The 20,499-nt window shown below is 37.8% G+C and overlaps 1 protein-coding gene across 1 annotated transcript in view; it reads right to left on the minus strand.

Annotated features, from left to right (window-relative positions):
* Positions 1 to 20,499, minus strand: part of NBEA (neurobeachin) — a 1,472,531-nt gene that overhangs the window by 735,858 nt on the left and 716,174 nt on the right. The window contains exon 30 of the mRNA XM_053708445.1: positions 8,616 to 9,045. Coding sequence (XP_053564420.1) covers positions 8,616 to 9,045 — 430 coding nt within the window. The remainder of the gene's footprint in view (positions 1 to 8,615; positions 9,046 to 20,499) is intronic.

Raw genomic sequence — 20,499 nt, forward strand, 5'->3', positions numbered from 1 at the left:
CGGCCTGTTATTGTGTTCTCAATGTATGTACACTTGTGAGTTTGCGATTTTACTTAGATCATCTGATTTATATTGGTTGACTTTCTACACTATGAGGTGCCTTATTGCTTTGTTGTTTTATAGCATCCTTGGAATGGAGGCCAACCTTAAAGTGATGGTAAAGTTAGTGTTCCTTAATGATATACATATTTATGCACACTTATTTAATATATATGTGTAGCCTTCAATTAAATTTATTCAGACCTGAAATGGTTTTATCCGTTCTGATCTTAGGATTCCTTACCTCCACCACTGCCAGCCCACTTTGAAGTACACTTTTTTTCTAGCAGTGACATTTTTTACTGCTCATCCAATCTTCTTGCAAGCCATACGGCTAGTCAGAACATCACAAAAAAAAAATTTATGCTTACCTGATAAATTTCTTTCTTTTGCGATGTACCGAGTCCATGGATTCATCCTAACTTGTGGGATATTGTCCTTCCTGACAGGAAGTAGCAAAGAGAGCACCACAGCAGAGCTGTCCATATAGCTCCCCCCTTAACTCCACCCCCCAGTCATTCGACCGAAGGCCAATGAAGAAAAGGAGAAACTATAAGGTGCAGAGGTGACTGAAGTTTACATAAAAAATACAAATCTGTCTTGAATAGACAGGGCGGGCCGTGGACTCGGTACATTGCAAAAGAAAGAAATTTATCAGGTAAGCATAAATTTTGTTTTCTTTTGCAAGATGTACCAAGTCCACGGATTCATCCTAACTTGTGGGATTACCAATACCAAAGCTTTAGGACACGGATGAAGGGAGGGACAAGACAGGTACCTTAAACGGAAGGCACCACTGCTTGCAAAACCTCTCCCCCAAAAATAGCCTCCGAAAAAGCAAAAGTATAAAATTTGGAAAATGTATGAGGCGAAGACCAAGTCACAGCCTTACAAATCTGTTTAACAGAAGCATCATTTTTAAAAGCCCATGTGGAAGCCACCGCTCTATTGGAGTGAGCTGTCATTCTTTCAGGAGGCTGCTGTCCAGCAGTCTCATAAGTCAAACGGATGATGCTTTTCAGCCAAAAGGAAAGAGAGGTAGCCGTAGCCTTTTGACCTCTACGCTTTCCAGCATAGACAACAAACAAAGAAGATGATTGGCGAAAATCTTTGGTTGCCTACAAATAAAACTTCAAGGCACGAACCACGTCCAAGTTGTGCAACAGACGTTCCTTCTTAGAAGAAGGATTAGGACACAGAGAAGGAACAACAATTTCCCGATTGATATTCCTGTTAGAAACAACCTTAGGGAGGAACCCAGGTTTGGTACGCAAAACCACCTTATCAGCATGGAAAACAAGATAAGGCGAGTCACATTGTAATGCAGATAGATCAGAAACTCTTCGAGCTGAAGACATAGCAACTAGAAACAGAACTTTCCAAGATAGAAGCTTAATATCTATGGAATGAATGGGTTCAAACGGAACCCCCTGAAGAACTTTAAGAACTAAATTTAGACTCCATGACTGAGCAACAGGTTTAAACACAGGCTTAATTCTAACTAAAGCCTGACAAAAAACCTGAACGTCTGGGACATCTGCCAGACGCTTGTGCAACAGAATAGACAAAGCAGATATCTGTCCCTTTAAGGAACTAGCGGACAATCCTTTCTCCAATCCTTCTTGGAGAAAAGACAAAATCCTAGGAATCCTGATCTTACTCCATGAGTAGCCTTTGGATTCGCACCAAAAAAGATATTTATGCCATATCTTATGATAGATCTTCCTGGTGACAGGCTTTCGAGTCTGAATCAAGGTATCTATTACCGACTCAGAGAAACCCCGCTTTGATAAAATCAAGCGTTCAATCTCCAAGCAGTCAGTTGCAGAGAAATTAGATTTGGATGCTTGAATGGACCTTGAATCAAAAGGTCCCATCTCAGTGGCAGAGTCCATGGTGGCAGAGATGACATGTCCACCAGGTCTGCATACCAAGTCCTGCGTGGCCACACAGGCGCTATCAAAATCACCAAAGCTCTCTCCTGTTTGATTCTGGCAATCAGACTCGGAAGGAGAGGGAATGGTGGAAACACATAAAGCCAGGTTGAACGACCAGGGTACTGCTAGAGCATCTATCAGTACTGCCTGAGGATCCCTTGACCTGTATACCGTAACGAGGAAGTTTGGCGTTCTGACGAGACGCCATCAGATCCAATTCTGGTGTGCCCCATAGCTGAACCAGTGGAGCAAACACCTCCGGATGGAGCTCCCACTCCCCCGGATGAAAAGTCTGACGACTTAGAAAATCTGCCTCCCAGTTCTCCACCCCTGGGATATAGATCGCTGATAGATGGCAAGAGTGAGCCTCAGCCCATCGGATTATCCTGGAAACTTCTATCATCGCCAAGGAACTCCTTGTTCCCCCCTGATGATTGATATAAGCTACAGTCGTGATGTTGTCCGACTAAAACCTGATGAATCCGGCCGAAGCCAGCTGAGGCCACGCCTGAAGAGCATTGAATATCGCTCTTAATTCCAGAATATTTATTGGTAGGAGGGCCTCCTCCCAAGTCCACAAACCCTGTGCTTTCAGGGAATTCCAGACTGCACCCCAGCGTCCGTCGTCACAATAACCCACGCTGGCCTGCAGAAACACATTCCCCTGGACAGGTGATCCTGTGACAACCACCAAAGAAGAGAGTCTCTGGTCTCTTGATCAAGATTTATCTGAGGAGATAAATCTGCATAATTCCCATTCCACTGTTTGAGCATGCATAGTTGCAGTGGTCTGAGATGCAAGCGAGCAAACGGAACTATGTCCATTGCCGCTACCATAAGTCCGATTACCTCCATACACTGAGCCACTGACGGCCGAGGAATGGAATGAAGATAAAATAAAACAGTGTAACAACTCTTCTCTTTACCCTTCCTGCTTAGAGCCAGCAAAGAGAATGACTGGGGGGTGGACTTAAGGGGGGAGCTATATGGACAGCTCTGCTGTGGTGCTCTCTTTGCTACTTCCTGTCAGGAAGGACAATATCCCACAAGTTAGGATGAATCCGTGGACTCGGTACATCTTGCAAAAGAAAAGCATGTTTTATGCTAGCTCTATGGCTTGCAAAAAGATTGAATGAGCAATGAAAAGGTTGCTGATAGGAAAAATGTGTACTTCTAAGCTGGTCGGCTGTATTGGAGGTAAGGAGTCCTAACATCAGAATGGATTTAACAAATTCAGGTCTGAATACATTTTAATTGAAATGTAAACATATACAAATTTATGCACACCGATTACACACATGTGGTTAATGAACACTAACGTTACCATCACTTTAAATAAGGACCAACCATCCCAGAACTTACAAGCAAAATAGAATGATAAAAGTTTAAATCTGCATTTAAATTACAATGCTCACCCAATACTTAAACTTGTAGACTGAACTCATAAAAGAATAGAAAAAATAAACAGAGAACAATGAAGACATACTTATGTACAAAGCCTTTAAACTCAAAATGTCAATGAACAGTAAGATTTCAAAGGTTTACTCTGAAGCAAGGCTGGCCCATTTGGAAAACCTCCATTATTATCCTTCTTTCTTCAGCACAATCTTTATATATGGGTCAGAGAAATTGTCAGGACCCTGACAGTCATTCACAGCCTATAAATTGTCTAGGAAACCAGATATTATAAAATACTCAATTGTTTCCAGGTGTACATACGTTGGGACCACTTGCAAAGTCACAGGCAGGTGACCCAGAATTGGTCACAGTGAGCTTGACCCTTTCAGAAACAAGCATGCTGAAATGAGAATGGCCCAGCCTTTTTTTCATCTGTGACATTTAACACAAACTTCTGCCGAGCAGCTGTACATGTGTATCACAGCAACATGTGTAACAGCAAGCTTTGGCTGGAGTGGTATAAAGTACAGCTCCACTGGACTCTGGAGCAGTGGGAAATAGTTTTCTGAAGTGATGAATTGTGCTTCACTATCTGATAGAAGAATCTGGGTGCGGCGGATACCAGGATAATGCTACATATCAGAATACATAGTGCCTACTGTAATGTTTGGTATAGCAGGAATAATGGTCTGGGGATGCTTTTCAGGGTTTAGACAAGACCCTTTAGTTCCAGTAAAATTTTAACTTAACGCTACAGGAAACAGACATTTTAGACATATTGGTGCTTGGGGAAGGTCCTTTCCTGTACCAGCATGAATCTGCCCCTGTGCACAAAGCATGGTCCATGAAGGCATGGTTTGATGGGTACCTTTCCTTTTCCATCATGACTTTCCCCTGTGCACAAAGGGAGGTCCCTGAAGACATGGTTTGAGGAGTTTGGTGTGGAGGAACTCCAGTGGCCTGCACAGAACACTGACCCCAACCCCATTGAAAATCTTTGGGATTATTTGGAATGCTGATTGTGAGCCAGACCTTCTTGTCCAACATCGGTGCCTCACAAATGCTCTTTTGGCTTAATGGGCACAAATTCCCATAGACACACTCCAAAATCTTGTGAAAAAACTTCCCAAGAGAGCTGAGCCTGTAATAGATGGAAGGGGGAGGGCAACTCCATATTAATGCTCATGGTTTGATGGTCAGGAGTCCACATAGTGTATTTCTTCTAAAACTGTGAGAATTTAGAAAAACGGAGCTCTTTGATATGACAGCAAGTCCTAGCTTAGCTAATTATGATTGCAGGTATTTTTTTTGTTTACAATTATGATTAGGAAGTAAAAAAAGAACAAAAACTAACTTCAAAAAGCAATGGAAAATTTTTATTTTAATAGTAAGAAACAAAAAAAAAACTGTATACAGTTAATTATTCATTTATTTTAGATGTGTCTGACAGGGGCTTCATGTATAAGAGCTTTTATACCACTATGAGAACATGTTCCCAATATGCATTAAAGGGGCAGTTAGATACAGAAGTGTGTTTGGATACAATCTTCAGGGCTAGTAATATTTAACAACTCAATAAATAGTATAGAAATTTGAGCTATTAAACAAAATACGGTCAGGTGCAGCAGCTATGGAGATCACATTTGGAGTCAATACTTACACTTTTATATAACATTTACTGCCCCTTTAAGAAGCATAAATATGAAACTGGAAAAAAGGTAAATAAAAAAAGATTTTTGGATTTCTAATTTAAGGATTTTTCTTTTTTTCACATTTGTTTAAGCTATTACCTATCCGTTACAATGTATAATGGCTGATGATTCTACATAAGTGGATAATGTTAGATGTTCACATCTTTTTATAAAAATGTAAAATAACGCTTTGGGTACATAACAACAGTTCATTAGGAAGACATTTGCTAATAGAGAAAATAGTTCAGCAAAGGAAAAAACCTAAGGAAAGCAAAAACTATACCATGCTTGCAATCTAATTTTAAAATAGATGTCTTACATCTTGTTAAACATTTTATCAGAGACATGAATAGAAACTGCTTTGACATTGAATCTGTTTTTTAAGGGGCACATATGAACAACACACATTCAGTTGTTATAAAAATGCATCATCACCAAGTAATCCAGGTCCATTTACGGGTAGATGACAGAATTTGGGGATTTCACTTGTTTTCTGTGCCATGTAATTATTGATACCTTTCAACAGATAAGACAGTGAGATGCAATATATTAAAAACTAAATGAAAATGCACTTGTCCAGAAGCAGTTATAGGGACTGTGTCTCAGAAAAGCTGTTCAAGGATTCAGAGTTTGAAGAGAAATTTTTGATGTTGTCACTCTCAATATAGTGAATGCCTGACAGACAATCAAACCCGTCTGGCAAGCTGGCAGCTCATTTGCTGGCAGGTGGCAAACAATTAGACACACCAATTTGTGCCTCCTGATGACATTAAAGCATGAAACTAAGTTGTATGCAGGGCCTAGTGATTTGTGTGAAAGCATTTCAAAAATAATACTCTTTGCCGTGGCAACTCATTTCAGACTGCCACCTCCCATTATGGCTTTGAGCAGTGAAGAAGACAGGCTTCAGTTACGTGTGGAGCAAGGCCGCTTCTGTTCAATCCGTCATCAGTGCCTCTGAGACCTCAATCGCCTCCTTTCATCAATATCACCTCATCATTTACATGTGATACTACTAGGGCTGCTGCATACATTAAAAACACTGAAGTGCCTTTTGTTGAAACGTATTAGCCTACATTTTGTCTCCATGTTGTCATTTCGTTTTTGCTTTCTCACTTCAGAACAATAAAACAGCCAAACAACATGAACAAGGAGCATTTTTTACAGCATTCTTTGTCTTCATAATGGTTTGTTCTCCCTTAACCTGGACTCGTTTAAAGGAAATGAACCCCATTAATTTGGTAGGCGTCATATACATTGTAAGGGTCTCTCCATTACAGGCTACAAAATGTGTTAAAGTGAATTAAATAATATTCCATTGCTTTTCATTACGTTAAAAAATAAAACAGGCAAAAGAAGAGACCACTATTTATTTACAAAGATACTGAAAAAGTTCACTTTACATAATTTAAACACTAGTATTTTTTTTTGTCAATATTAATTCTGAATTGAATGTTGCTTTATTTTGACTAAAATCTACAAGGCACTGATCCAGTGACTTAAAGGGAAAGTCTATTCAAAATTAAACTACTGATTCCTTATAGGGCATGCAATTTTAAACAACTTTGCAATTTACTTTCATCATCAAATTTGCTTGGTTCTCTTGGTATTCTTTATTGAAAGCTAATAGGCTTATGTGCTAATGTCTAAGCCCTTGAAGGCTGGCTATTATCTCAGTTTTTCATAGCTAGAGGGCATTAGTTAATGTGTGCCATATAGATAACATTGTGCTCATGGCCATGGAGTTATTTATGCATCAGCACCGATTGGCTAAATTAAAGTCTGTCAAAAGAAATTAAATAAAGGGACAGTCTGCAAGTCTGCAGATGCTAAGATACAAGGTAATCACAGAGGTAAAAAGTATATACATGTAACAGTATTGGTTATGCAAAACTGGGGAATGGATAATAAAGGGATTATCTTATTTTTAAATAAGAACATTTTTAGCGTAGGCTGTCCCTTTAAGTACGAGAAGATGAAAATATAATCCAAATACAAATCAGAAAACAAGAAATGTTTTACCCATGAAAGTCAATTATAACAGGTTGCTAGAAAACACAAATAATCAGCACAGAAAATGTGTATACAAATCCAGCTTTATCTGTATAAGAGGGGAATTTAATTTATTTAGCCACAACCCATATATTTGCTTATTAAAGTTATGGTAGTTTATATTTATATAGCGTTTTAATTAGTTTGTATATTATTCTATATTCTCTGATCATTGTTAATATTCACCTATGTACCGGACACTGTTTTGTTTTTCATGTTATACGGTTTCTTGTTTAAAAAAAATAAATAATAATAATAATATAAAAAAATAATGACATATAATTCAAATGGAACTTTAATCTAGACATGTCCAGCTTCACACAAATAATTGGTGAAATTTTTAAAAGTGCAGTATCTCTGTAAAATATTTACATTATAATATTTTCCCCTAATTAAAATAAACTTTCCTCATATTGACATGACCTATTTATATGTCATATTTATAACTTGAAAATGACATCATAGTTGACCAAAGTATCAGAGTAACGGCTGCCAATACAGTGTTCATGTAAACCAACAACATTGTATCTCAAGAGTAAATTAAAAGCAAGTACTAGCAAAAACAGAAACCCACATTTTAAAAGAAGCAATTTTGTTCCATAGACACGTATTTGTAAAATTTAAAAAGCTAGCAGTAATTCAGTGGCAGCTTTCTCCATATACTGCATGCACCAGCATGACACGTAAATTGTATCCACAGATCCTGCGTGCAGGGCAAAGTATCTGAATGCAGGTTAGCAGTACAAACGGACATATAATCTATACCCATGCACATTAAAAATTAATCAATGAAAAAGTGATCACTTTTACTAGAGGTATCTACATCATAATGTTCAAAGTAAAATAGGCAGTAAAACAAAATCCTGCATATTAGTTTAAACTTTGTCATTTGAAGGAAATAACAGATTGTCCCTCTTGGAAATAAATAGCACAAGTTAAATGTTAGCCTATTATAGGTTCCACTTTTAGCAATATAGCACTACTGGCCAACAGAACCCATACTTGCATTCAGCTTGACCATAATATTGGTCCTCACAAAAGTGGGCATGACCTTTTTTACATTGGGAAACTAGGTAAAGACATTGTGTGGTTTTGACGGATATCTGATAATTCCTTTTTTATCAACTTTTGTTTTTTACACCAACATACAAGGGTAATAGGTATCAGTTAAAGGAGAATAAACAAATATTAATTGTATTTTACTCAATAGCAAGCAAAGAGTCCATTGGGAAACTAGGTTTTGAGATTCTTTTTGACGGATGTCTGATAATTCCTTTTTTCCTTAACTTTTGTGTTTTTACACCAATAAATATACAAGGTAATAGGTATCGGTTAAAGGAGAATAAACAAATACTAATTGTATTTTACTCAATAGAGAGCAAAGAGTGCAGATCATATAAGAAAATAAATATACAGGGCTATGCTAAATACTGTGGAAATTCATGTTGTACAATGACAATGTATAAAAGAATATTTCATATTGGTTTCAGTCACATACCTGTCAAAGGAGTGAAACTGCATGGGGAGAATGGCTTGCATTTCTCTTTTTAATGCTGGGTCAGGATAAGGTACTGGGTCTGGTCCTGTTTCTGTTATCTCAAACGGAGCAGCTACAAGACTTTTCAGTATCTCTTTGACATTAATGCCCTTGCTTTGGCTGATACTGGATATTGAAGGTGCTGGCTTAAGTATTTCATTTGGACTGTCTGCTAAACTCTCTTGTGATTGTTTTACATCAGAAGAAAGTGTAGACAGTAATTCCCCCATGACATCTGGGCTTGTATCCAGATCAGTCCCATTTAAGATACTGCTAAGGTGCTCTTCGCCAATGCCAGAGTCCGTATGAGGAATGGAAGTCTCTAGGTGAAGCTCCTCAATGGGTGTTGGTGTCTCCTTTTCTTTCAGATCTGGAAACAAAGCTGGTGTATCTATTGCAGGAAATAGGTAGGAAAGATTAGTGATAAATATTGTAAAAATCAATAAAACACAGAGTGATGGTCATATAAAGAGGCATTTTAGTGTGAAAATAAAATGCCTGATTTTGTTTTAGCATTTTATTTTTTACAGATATTACTTTAGTATGTGTTTGATAGTCACATTTGTACTCCTTGAACAGCCCTATTCTACTCCAGATGTTGATATGGCCAGTCACTGAAGCATACGCGAGTATGCCTTCTAATTTATTTACCAGCTGTATCTGGGGTGCCACACAATTAAAAGCATGACTATGTATTTAAGTTCTCTTCAGAAGTTAAACATATAATAGGTGAACATAATTTCTTTAAAAAGAAACAATCATTCTTTAGATTAGAATATAATTTTAAGAGGGAGGGGACACTAAAACACATGATTGATAATGCATGCTATTTATTATAAAAAAACACTTTTATGCACGCTTTCCAAAACACCAGCTCATACGGAGTTCACAATATACACATATATGATATAGAGGGCAGTGAAAAGGAAAGTTTGAAATTTAGAATAAGTGTTATTGCAATTGTTGATTATGCAAATCAATTATATTTAATTGGCCTTTAATGGAAATATTTAATTCTACCTAGCTGTGAACACACACACACACATATATATATATATATATATATATATATATATATATGTATATATATATGTGTGTGTGTGTGTGTGTGTGTGTGTGTGTGTGTGTGTGTGTGTGTGTGCAATCAGACTTAAATAAATACACTGAAGTCACACAGACAAAATGCTGACAAGAATAAAAATAGGCAGAAACAGGAGAGTAAAGTGTGACAGGGAAATGTGTGTGCATATGGGGGGGGGGGGTATGATTGTGGCCCCAAGACCCCTTAACTATAAAAACTGGAACGAAAGCATTTGCTGCATACAGGTGCATAGTGTGCTTTAAAAAAAGGGGAAACAATAACAGGGGAAAGAAAGTATTGAAAAAACTAATAGATTTACTTAGGATGAAACCACAGAGACTTGGAAATCTTTATAGCATCTAAAACAATTCTCAAAACCATTTGTGTAAGTAGAATATATTAATACAAATTTGCAAGACTAATGTAGAAATAAGAGTAAAATAGAAAATATGTTATTCTTGGCTTTGTAAAACAGTTTGAGGATGTGAGTACCATGTTTGTCTCTTGAACAATGTACAGCTTTGCTGAAAAAAATATTACTCAATAAAAGGATTCTGAAAGCAAAGAGTTTTCTTGCAGAAGGGCAGAAAGGTGCCATCTGTATACAGGCAAAAAAGGACCTTTTGACGGACAAGGTCACCAAGTGACACCAGTAAGACTAAAAAAAATATTGAGCCAAGGAGCCAACCCAAGGGAAGAGGAGCTTCAGAGTGCCTGATGTAAATCTATTCACATGGACAAATTGTTTGAGATTAATCAGATATGACCGGAACAAGTTGTGTGCAGGACACCAGCACCTGCTCAGTGATCAATCCCTCCAACTTGCTTATACAAGAACATATAACAAAAGACTCCCATTAAACTAGCAAATACACAAAAGCCCTACTTAAGATAATAAAAACATCCAATTGAAATACTTATTTCACACATAAATCAAGGGAATATTCTATATTTTGGCAGGCTAGGTTGTCTGCATTTATTCATTCTCTTTTGTAAAAGAACCCTCTTTGGGTCAGTCTACTATGGATTTTTTCTTTGGCACTTTATGAAATGTGATTTTTTTTGGCACATCTTGTTCTATATGACATATGAATATGAATGATGTATTACCATAGCTAATGATCATTATATACAACATTGCAATAAAAACAAAGAAGCAAATACACAGATAAATAAAACTAAAATGTATTATAAAACATTAAACTACAAGAAAAGAAAAAGGTATGTAATACTATCCCTTGAATGCAGCTGAATTTCAGGATAAGTCTACCCAAACCTCGGGTGGTACAATCAAAATGACAACTGCTGATCAACCACATGTATTCAACCAGAAATATTCTCAAATGCTGGCTTGCTTACAGCAGATGAGCACTGACACCACATGCCCCTGATGTAATGTACCTTGGGGTAGGTTTATTTATAGCGCTCATGTCAACTTTCCCAACATCGTAGATCTACTATACCTAGACCAGCATTACAAATACTTGCTTTATGGGTCAGCGCACCACAACCATTTGGAAAATAGTGGATAAAATGGGAAAGAAAAAAGAAAAAATATATAATGAAGTCTGATTTTACAGGAATGAGTGTGTGATACAAATCTGCAGCAAATAATACCAAAAGATCATATAGTCATATATGGTGGGTTCTGATAGTTTATTTATTTAATACACATTATCAAACAAAACTCATTTAATCTGAAGATCATAAAATGTTTTAGATGTGAATAGGGTAGTCGTTCTCAGGAACATAAATTGCAACACACTTAAAGGGACAGTCTACCATAGAATTGTTATTGTTTTAAAAGATAGATAATCCCTTTATTACCCATTCCCCGGTTTTGCATAACCAACACAGTTATATTAATATACTTTTTACCTCTGTGATTACCTTGTATCTAGGAACCTTCTTCCAGCCCCCTGATCACATGACTGTGACTGTTTATTATCTATTGTCTTCAATTTAGCATTGTTTTGTGCTAAATCTTAAATAACCCCCTGTGCCTGAACACAGTGTTATCTATATGGCCCACATGTACTTTCTGTCTCTTTGTGTTGAAAAGAGATTTAAGCATGTGATAAGAGGCAGCCCTCAAAGGCTTAGAAATTAGCATATGAGCCTACCTATGTTTAGTTTAAACTAAGAATACCAAGATAAAAAAGCAAATTTGATGATAAAAGTAAATTGGAAAGTTGATTAAAATTAAAAGTCCTATCTGAATAATGAAAGTTTAATTTATACTAGACTGTCCCTTTAATATCTGCTGACAAAGGAAAATGTAATAGTGGGACTTTTAAAATAGGAAGCAGATAAGTCTTAGTACTACAATCAAATAAACCAGAATTGTACATGTAACACTTAACAAAGTGACAATTCAACAGTAAAACATGGTTATGTGTGACCATAGTCTCATATTTTATTGTACTAAAGCCAAGAAATATAAGAGATTGGCTAGGTTTATATTATATAAAATGGTAGGAATAATATGCTGCAACACAGAAGCATCAGGCAAACAAAATAAGCACATTTGTTAAGAGTACATGCACAGAAAAACAAAAGATCTTCTACTTCTGTCTACATCTTATAAGACTTAAAGTACTGTGTTAAAAATGTATGAGAATATTCCAATGAGGAGCTGAAATATGAATTCACTAGTAGAAATATACAACTTCTAAGGAGAGAATTCTGGATTTTCTGACCTCTGTCAGAAATTTTTTCATGGATAGGGAATCTATTATGGTCCCTAAGAAAAAGACCCTTGTAGCTGGAACAAGGGAACTCTTTTCCAGATTCACTTTCCAACCATGGGAAAAAAGACAAGATCTCTGTATGAGAGTTTGCTTGATAAAAAGATGCGCCTGAACCAATATGTCATCCAGGAATGGCGCCACTGCAATTCCCCGGGACCTGATCACTACCAAGAGACCCCCAGAACCTTTGAGAAAATTCTGGGAGCTGTGGCAAGGCCAAACCGAAGAGCCACAAACTGAAAGTTTTTGTCTAGAAAGGTGAATCTCAGGAATTTGTGATGATCCCTGTGGATGGGAACCTGAAGATACGCGTCCTTCAGGTCTATGGTCGTCATGAACTGACCCTCTTGGATCAAAGGAAGAATGGAACGAATGGTTTCCATTTTGAAGGACGGTACCCTAAGAAACATGTTGAGGCACTTTAGGTCTAAAATAGGTCAAAAAGTTCCCTCTTTTTGGCGCCACAAACAGATTTGAATAGAATCCTAGACCCTGTCCCCTTACTGGAATTGGAACAATCACTACCAGGGAGGAAAGGTCCTGAACGCAGTTCAAGAATGCCTCTCTTTTTACCGGGTCTGCAGATAATCTTGAGAGGTGGAATCTGCCCCTGGGAGGGAAAGTTTTGAATTCTATTTTGTAACCCTGAGATATTATGTCCACAGCCCAAGGTTCTGGGACATCTCGACTCCACGCTTGACAAAACAGGGAAAGTCTGCCCCCCCCCCACTTGATCTGATCCCGGACAGGGGGCCGTCCTTTCATGTTGACTTAGACTCAGCTGAGAGTTTCTTTGATTGCTTACCCTTATTCCAAGACTTATTGGGCTTCCAAGAAGACTTGGACTGCTCCTGCTTGGAAGAGGGAGAGGAAGACTTTTGACCTTTAAAGTTATGAAAGGAACAAAAATTAGTTTGACATCCTTTGAGTCTGTTCTTGTCTTGCGGTAGGAAAGACCCTTTTCCACCTGTAACATCAGGAATTATTTCTGCCAGACCAGGTGGAACAAGGTCTTACCCTTGTAAGGAAGCACCAGAAGCTTGGACTTAGAGGTAACATCAGCTGACCAAGATTTTAGCCACAATGCCCCATGGGCTAGGACAGTAAAGCCAGACATCTTGGCTCCCAGTATAATAACTTGCATGTTAGCATCAGAAATAAAGGAATTGGTTAGTTTGAGAGCCTTAATCCTATCTTTTATCTACTCCAACGGAGTCTCTACTAAAATTGATTCAGACAAGGCGTTGCACTAATAAGATGTCGCACTTGCTACTGCGGCAATACAAACTGCAGGTTGCCATTGAAGACCTTGATGAACATATCTTCTTCAAATAAGCTTCCAGCTTTTAGTCCATGGGATCCTTAAAGGAGCAGCTATCCTCTATAGGGATCATATTTCTCTTAGCCAGAGTAGAAATAGCCAGTTCTCCTTTAGGCACTGTGTATCAAGAATATTTAATGGAGTCAGCAACAGGAAACATCTTTTTAAACACGGGAGATGGCAAGAAAGGAATCCATGGCTTCTCTCATTCCTGTGAAATAATATCTGTCGCACAGTCTAGGACAGGAAAAATTTCCACAGAGGAGGGAACATCATAGCATTTATTAAGTTTACTAGACTTCTTAGGGTTGACAACGACAGAAGAATCGGAGTCGTCCAAAGTAGCCAATACCTCCTTCAACAGTACACAAAGCTGTTCATCTGATACTGAAGAAGTACATTTCTGATTTAAGCTTGAAGGAATAATACTGTCCGAATCTGAGATTTCACCCTCAGAGGCTACCGACGCATCCTCCTCAGGTTTCTGTCCGTAGCAGTAGGTGGAACAGAAACCTTACTATCTGAATGTCTAATTTTCCTCTTGCTTTTTCCCAGCATAGGAAAACATAATTTATGTAAGAACTTACCTGATAAATTTATTTCTTTCATATTGGCAAGAGTCCATGAGCTAGTGACGTATGAGATATACAATCCTACCAGGAGGGGTAAAGTTTCGCAAACCTCAAAATGCCTATAAATACACCCCTCACCACACCCACAATTCAGTTTAACGAATAGCCAAGTAGTGGGGTGATAAAAAAGGAATAAAAAGTATCAACAAAGGAATATGGAATAATTGTGCTTTATACAAAAAAATCATAACCACCATTAAAAGGATGGGCCTCATGGACTCTTGCCAATATGAAAGAAATGAATTTATCAGGTAAGTTCTTACATAAATTATGTTTTCTTTCATGTAATTGGCAAGAGTTCATGAGCTAGTGACGTATGGGATAGCAATACCCAAGAAGTGGAACGCCACACAAGAGTCACTAGAGAGGGAGGGATAAAAATAAAAACAGCGATTTTCCTCTGAAAAAAATTAATCCACAACCCAAATCATAAGTTTAGTCTCATAATTGAAAAGAAAAAAATTAAATTAGAAGCAGAAGAATCAAACTGAAACAGCTGCCTGAAAAACTTTTCTATGAAAAACTGCTTCCGAAGAAGCAAATACATAAAAATGATAGAATTTAGTAAATGTATACAAAGAAGACCAAGTTGCAGCTTTGCAAATCTGATCAACTGAAGCTTCATTCTTAAAAGCCCAGGAAGTGGAAACTGATCTAGTAGAATGTGCTGTAATTCTCTGAGGCGGGGCTTGACCCGACTCCAAATAAGCTTGATGAATCAAAAGCTTTAAACACGAAGCCAAGGAAATGGCAGAAACCTTCTGACCTTTCCTGGAACCAGAAAAGCTAACAAATAGACTGGAAGTCTTCCTGAAAACTTTAATAGCTTCAACATAATATTTCAGAGCTCTCACCACATCCAAAGAATGTAAAGATCTCTCCAAAGAATTCTTAGGATTAGGACACAAAGAAGGGACAACAATTTCTCTATTAATGTTGTTAGAATTCACAACCTTAGGTAAGAATTTAAATTAAGTCCGCAAAACTGCCTTATCCTGATGAAAAATCAGAAAAGGATACTCACAAGAGAGAGCAAATAATTCAGAAACTCTTCTAGCAGAAGATATGGTCAGAAGGAACAACACTTTCCAAGAAAGTAGTTTAATGTCCAAAGAATGCATAGGCTCAAATGGAGGAGTCTGTAAAGCCTTCAAAACCAAATTAAGACTCCAAGGAGGAGAGATTGATTTATTTCTGTGAAATAAAACAGAAAGAGCTGAGATTTGTCCTTTCAAGGAACTTGCAGACAAACCTTACCCAAACCATCCTGAAGAAACTGTAAAATTCTAGGAATTCTAAAAGAATGCCAAGAAAATTTATGAGAAGAACACCATGAAATGTAAGCCTTCCAAACTCGATAATAAATCTTTCTAGAAACAGATTTACGAGCTTGTAACATAGTATTAATCACAGTGTCAGAAAAAACTCTATGACTAAGCACTAAGCGTTCAATTTCCATACCTTAAAATTTAATGATTTGAGATCCTGATGGAAAAAAACGGACCTTGAGACAGAAGGTCTGGCCTTAATGGAAGTGGCCAAAGTTGGCAACTGGACATCCGGAAAAGATCCGCATACCAAAACCTGTGAGGCCATGCTCACAGGTTTGATAATACCAAGGAAGTGTCAACGCATCCACTGCTTCCGCCTGAGGATCGCTGGATCTGGACAGGTACCTGGGAAGTTTCTTGTTTAGATGAGATGCCATCAAATCTATTTCTGGAAGACCACACATCTGAACAACTTGAGAAAATACCTCTGGATGGAAAGACCACTCCCCTGGATGTAAAGTTTGATGACTGAGGTAATCTGCTTCCCAATTGTCTATACTGGGGATATGAACTGCAGAAATCAGACAGGAGCTGGATTCCGCCCAAACAAGTATCCGAGATACTTCTTTCATAGCTTGAGGAATGAGTCCCACCCTGATGATTGACATACGCCACAGTTGTGATATTGTCTGTATGAAAACAAATGAATGGTTCTCTCTTCAACAGAGGCCAAAACTGAAGAGCCCTGAGAATCGCACAGAGTTCCAAAATATTTATTGGTAATCTCACCTCTTGAGATTTCCAAACCCCTTGTGCTGTCAGAGATCCCCAAACAGCCCCCCAACCTGAAAGACTTGCATCTGTTGTGATTACAGTCCAGGCTTGACTAATGAAAGAGGCCCCTAGAAACATATGATGGTGATCTAACCACCAAGCCAGAGAGAGTCGAACATTGGGATTTAAGGATATTGTGATATCCTTGTATAATCCTTGCACCATTGGTTCAGCATACAAAGCTGGAGAGGTCTCATATGAAAATGAGCAAAGGGGATCGCATCCGATGCTGCAGTCATGAGACCTAAAACTTCCATGCACATAGCCACTAAAGAGAATGATTGAGACTGAAGGTTCCGACAAGCTGAAACCAATTTTAATCGTCTCTTGTCTGTTAGGGACAGAGTCATGGAGACAATCTATCTGGAAACCTAAAAAGGTTACCCTTGCCTCAGGAATCAAAAAACATTTTGGTAAATTGATCCTCCAACCATGTTTTTGAAGAAACAATACTAGTTGATTCGTGTGAGATTCCGCAGAACGTAAAGACTGAGCAAGTACCAAGATATCGTCCAAATAAGGAAACACCGCAATACCCCGCTCTCTGATAACAGAGTAGGGCACCGAGAACCTTTGAAAAGATTCTTGGAGCTGTCGCTAGGCCAAAAGGAAGAGCAATAAATTGGTAATGCTTGTCTAGAAAAGAGAATCTCATGAACTGATAGTGATCTGGATGAATCGGAATATGAAGATATGCATCCTGTAAGTCTATTGTGGACATATAATGCCCTTGCTGAACAAAAGGCAGAATAGTCCTTATAGTCACCATTTTGAAAGTTGGTACCCTTACATATCGATTCAAAATCTTTAGATCCAAAACTGGTCTGAATGAATTGTTCCAAACATCTTTGAAAAATCTTAATCTGCCCCCTACCGGCTGAGCTGGAATGAGGGTCGCACCTTCATGCGGACTTGGGGGCTGGCTTTGATCTCTTAAATGGCTTGGACTTATTCCAATTTGAGGAAGGCTTCCAATTGGAAACAGATTCCTTGGGGGAAGGATTAGATTTCTGTTCCTTATTTTGTCAAAAGGAACGAAAAAGGTTAGAAGCTTTAGATTTACCCTTAGGTCTTTTATCCTGAGGCAAAAAAACTCCCTTACCCCCAGTGACAGTTGAAATTATTGAATCGTACTGAGAACCAAATAACTTATTACCTTGGAAAGAAAGAGATAGCAATCTGGACTTACAAGTCAGGTCAGCATTCCAATATTTAAGCCGCAAAGTTCTTCTAGCTAAAATAGCTAAAGACATAGATTTAACATCAATTTTGAGGATATCAAAAATAGCATCACAGATAAAATGATTAGCATGTTGGAGAAAGCGAACAATGCTAGACAAATCAGAATCCAATTCTTGTTGCGCTAAATGTTCCAACCAAAAACTTGATGCAGCTGCAACATCAGCCAAATAAATTGCAGGCCTGAGAAGATGACCAGCATATAAATAGGCTTTCCTTAGATAAGATTCAAGTTTTATATCTAAAGGATCTTTAAAAGAAGTACTATCTTATGTAGGAATAGTAGTACGTTTAGCAAGAGTAGAGGATAGTCCCATCAACTTTAGGGATCTTTTCCCAAAACTCTAAAGAAACTGCTGGCAAAGGGTACAATTTTTTAAACCTTGAAGAAGGAATAAAAGAAGTACCAGGCCTATTCCATTCCTTAGAAATCATAATCAGAAATAGCATCAGGAACTGGAAAAACCTCTGGAATAACCACAGGAGGTTTATAAACCGAATTTAAACGTCTACTAGTTTTAATATCAAGAGGACTAGTTTCCTCCATATCCAATGTAATCAACACTTCTTTTAACAAAGAACAAATATACTCCATTTTAAACAAATAAGAAGATTTGTCAGTGTCAATATCTGAGGCAGGATCTTCTGAACCAGATAGATCCTCATCAGATATGGATAATTCAGTATGTTGTCGGTCATTTGAAATTTCATCAACTTTATCAGCAATTTTAAAAGATCTTTTACGTTTATTAGAAGGCGGAATAGCAGACAAAGCCTTCTGTATAGAATCAGAAATAAATTCTTTTAAATTTACAGGTATATCTTGTGCATTAGATGTTGAGGGAACAGCAACAGGTAATGAACTACTACTGATGGATACATTTTCTGCATGTAAAAGTTTATCATGACAGCTATTACAAACCACAGCTGGAGATATAACCTCCACAAGTTTACAAGAAATGCACTTAGCTTTGGTAGAACCGTTATCCGGCAGCAGAGTTCCAACAGTGACTTCTGAGACAGGATCAGATTGAGACATCTTGCAAAATGTAAGAGAAAAAAACAAACATATAAAGCAAAATGATCAATTTCCTTATATGGCAGTTTCAGGAATGGGGAAAAAATGCAAACAGCATAGCCCTCTGACATAGAGAAAAGGCAAGAGGCATATAGGAATGGGGTCTTAAATAATTAAAATATTTGGCGCCAAGTATGATGCACGGCACAAACAGAAAAAAAAAATTTGGCGCCAAAAACGTACGGAAATGACACACTCGCGTCACAGAAGACGCAACCTTGTGAAGGACTTGGCGTCAACTAAGACGCCGGAAATGACTAAATTTGCGCCAAAAAATCTTGCCCCAAGAATGACGCAATAAACTTTAGCATTTTGCGCCCTTGCGAGCTTAATTCTGCCTGCGAATTTAAAAGATAGTCAATTTGAAAAAGACTACACCCCAGGTAAGAAATACATTTTTCCTAAAAAAAACATTTCCCAGATATGAAACTGACAGTCTGCAAAAGGAAATATACTGAAAACCTGAATCATGGCAAATATAACTACAATACATATATTTAGAACTTTATTAAATACATAAAGTGCCAAACCATAGCTGAGAGTGTCTTAAGTAATGAAAACATACTTACCAAAGACACCCATCCACATATAGCAGATAGCCAAACCAGTACTGAAACAGTTATCAGTAGAGGTAATGGAATATGAGAGTATATTGTCGATCTGAAAAGGGAGGTAGGAGATGAATCTCTACGACCGATAACAATGAACCTAAGAAATAGATCTCCCGTGAGGAAAACCATTGCATTCAATAGGTGATACTCCCTTCACATCCCTCTGACATTCAATGTACTCAGAGGAATCGGGCTTCAAAATGCTGAGAAGTGCATATCAACGTAGAAATCTTAGCACAAACTTACTTCACCACCTCCATAGGAGGCAAATTTTGTAAAACTGAATTGTGGGTGTGGTGAGGGGTGCATTTGTAGGCATTTTGAGGTTTGGGAAACTTTGCCCCTCCTGGTAGCATTGTATATCCCATGCGTCACTAGCTCATGGACTCTTGCCAATTACATGAAAGAAAAGCAGATAATGCTGCAGATACCGCAGAAGATACCTGTGTAGCAAAATCTGCAGGCAAATAAACTCCTCCAGGAGGATCTGCAGGGCATTGTATTTGACACCATAGAGGCTTAGGACGTTTAAGGAGAAAGATGTGGCATTGCCTGAACAGCATCATCCTGAGAGACATCGGCCTCAGCGGGCAACAATTTATATTTAAATTTTTTATTTATAAAATATTTTACCAGGAAATTGAAGTGTTCTAGTTAAGCATGCAGCACAGAATTGCATAGGCAAAACAATTTGTGCCTCTAGGCATAACAAGCATTTGTCAAAAGACACAGAGTCTTCCATGTCCATACAATTAAATTAAAAAATCCCCAAATAGTAGAATTTTTTTAAATACACTGTCACTTTAAAAAAATTTAATACCACAGCCGCTTAACGTTATGCAAAAATTCTTTAAAATAATAAACCAATCAGGCCGCCTACAACACCGGAGCTAAATTTACACAAATGCTCAAGCAGTCTGTCAGTTAACCTGTTCTTGCTGAGCAAGAAAAGAAAACCAACTACCATATTTCTAGTTTATACATAAATCCCTGTATAAAACATAAGCCCCACACACATACTAAAAGTA

This window comes from Bombina bombina, chromosome 3, assembly GCF_027579735.1.
Source record: "Bombina bombina isolate aBomBom1 chromosome 3, aBomBom1.pri, whole genome shotgun sequence".
In the NCBI taxonomy this organism is placed as follows: Eukaryota; Metazoa; Chordata; class Amphibia; order Anura; family Bombinatoridae; genus Bombina; species Bombina bombina.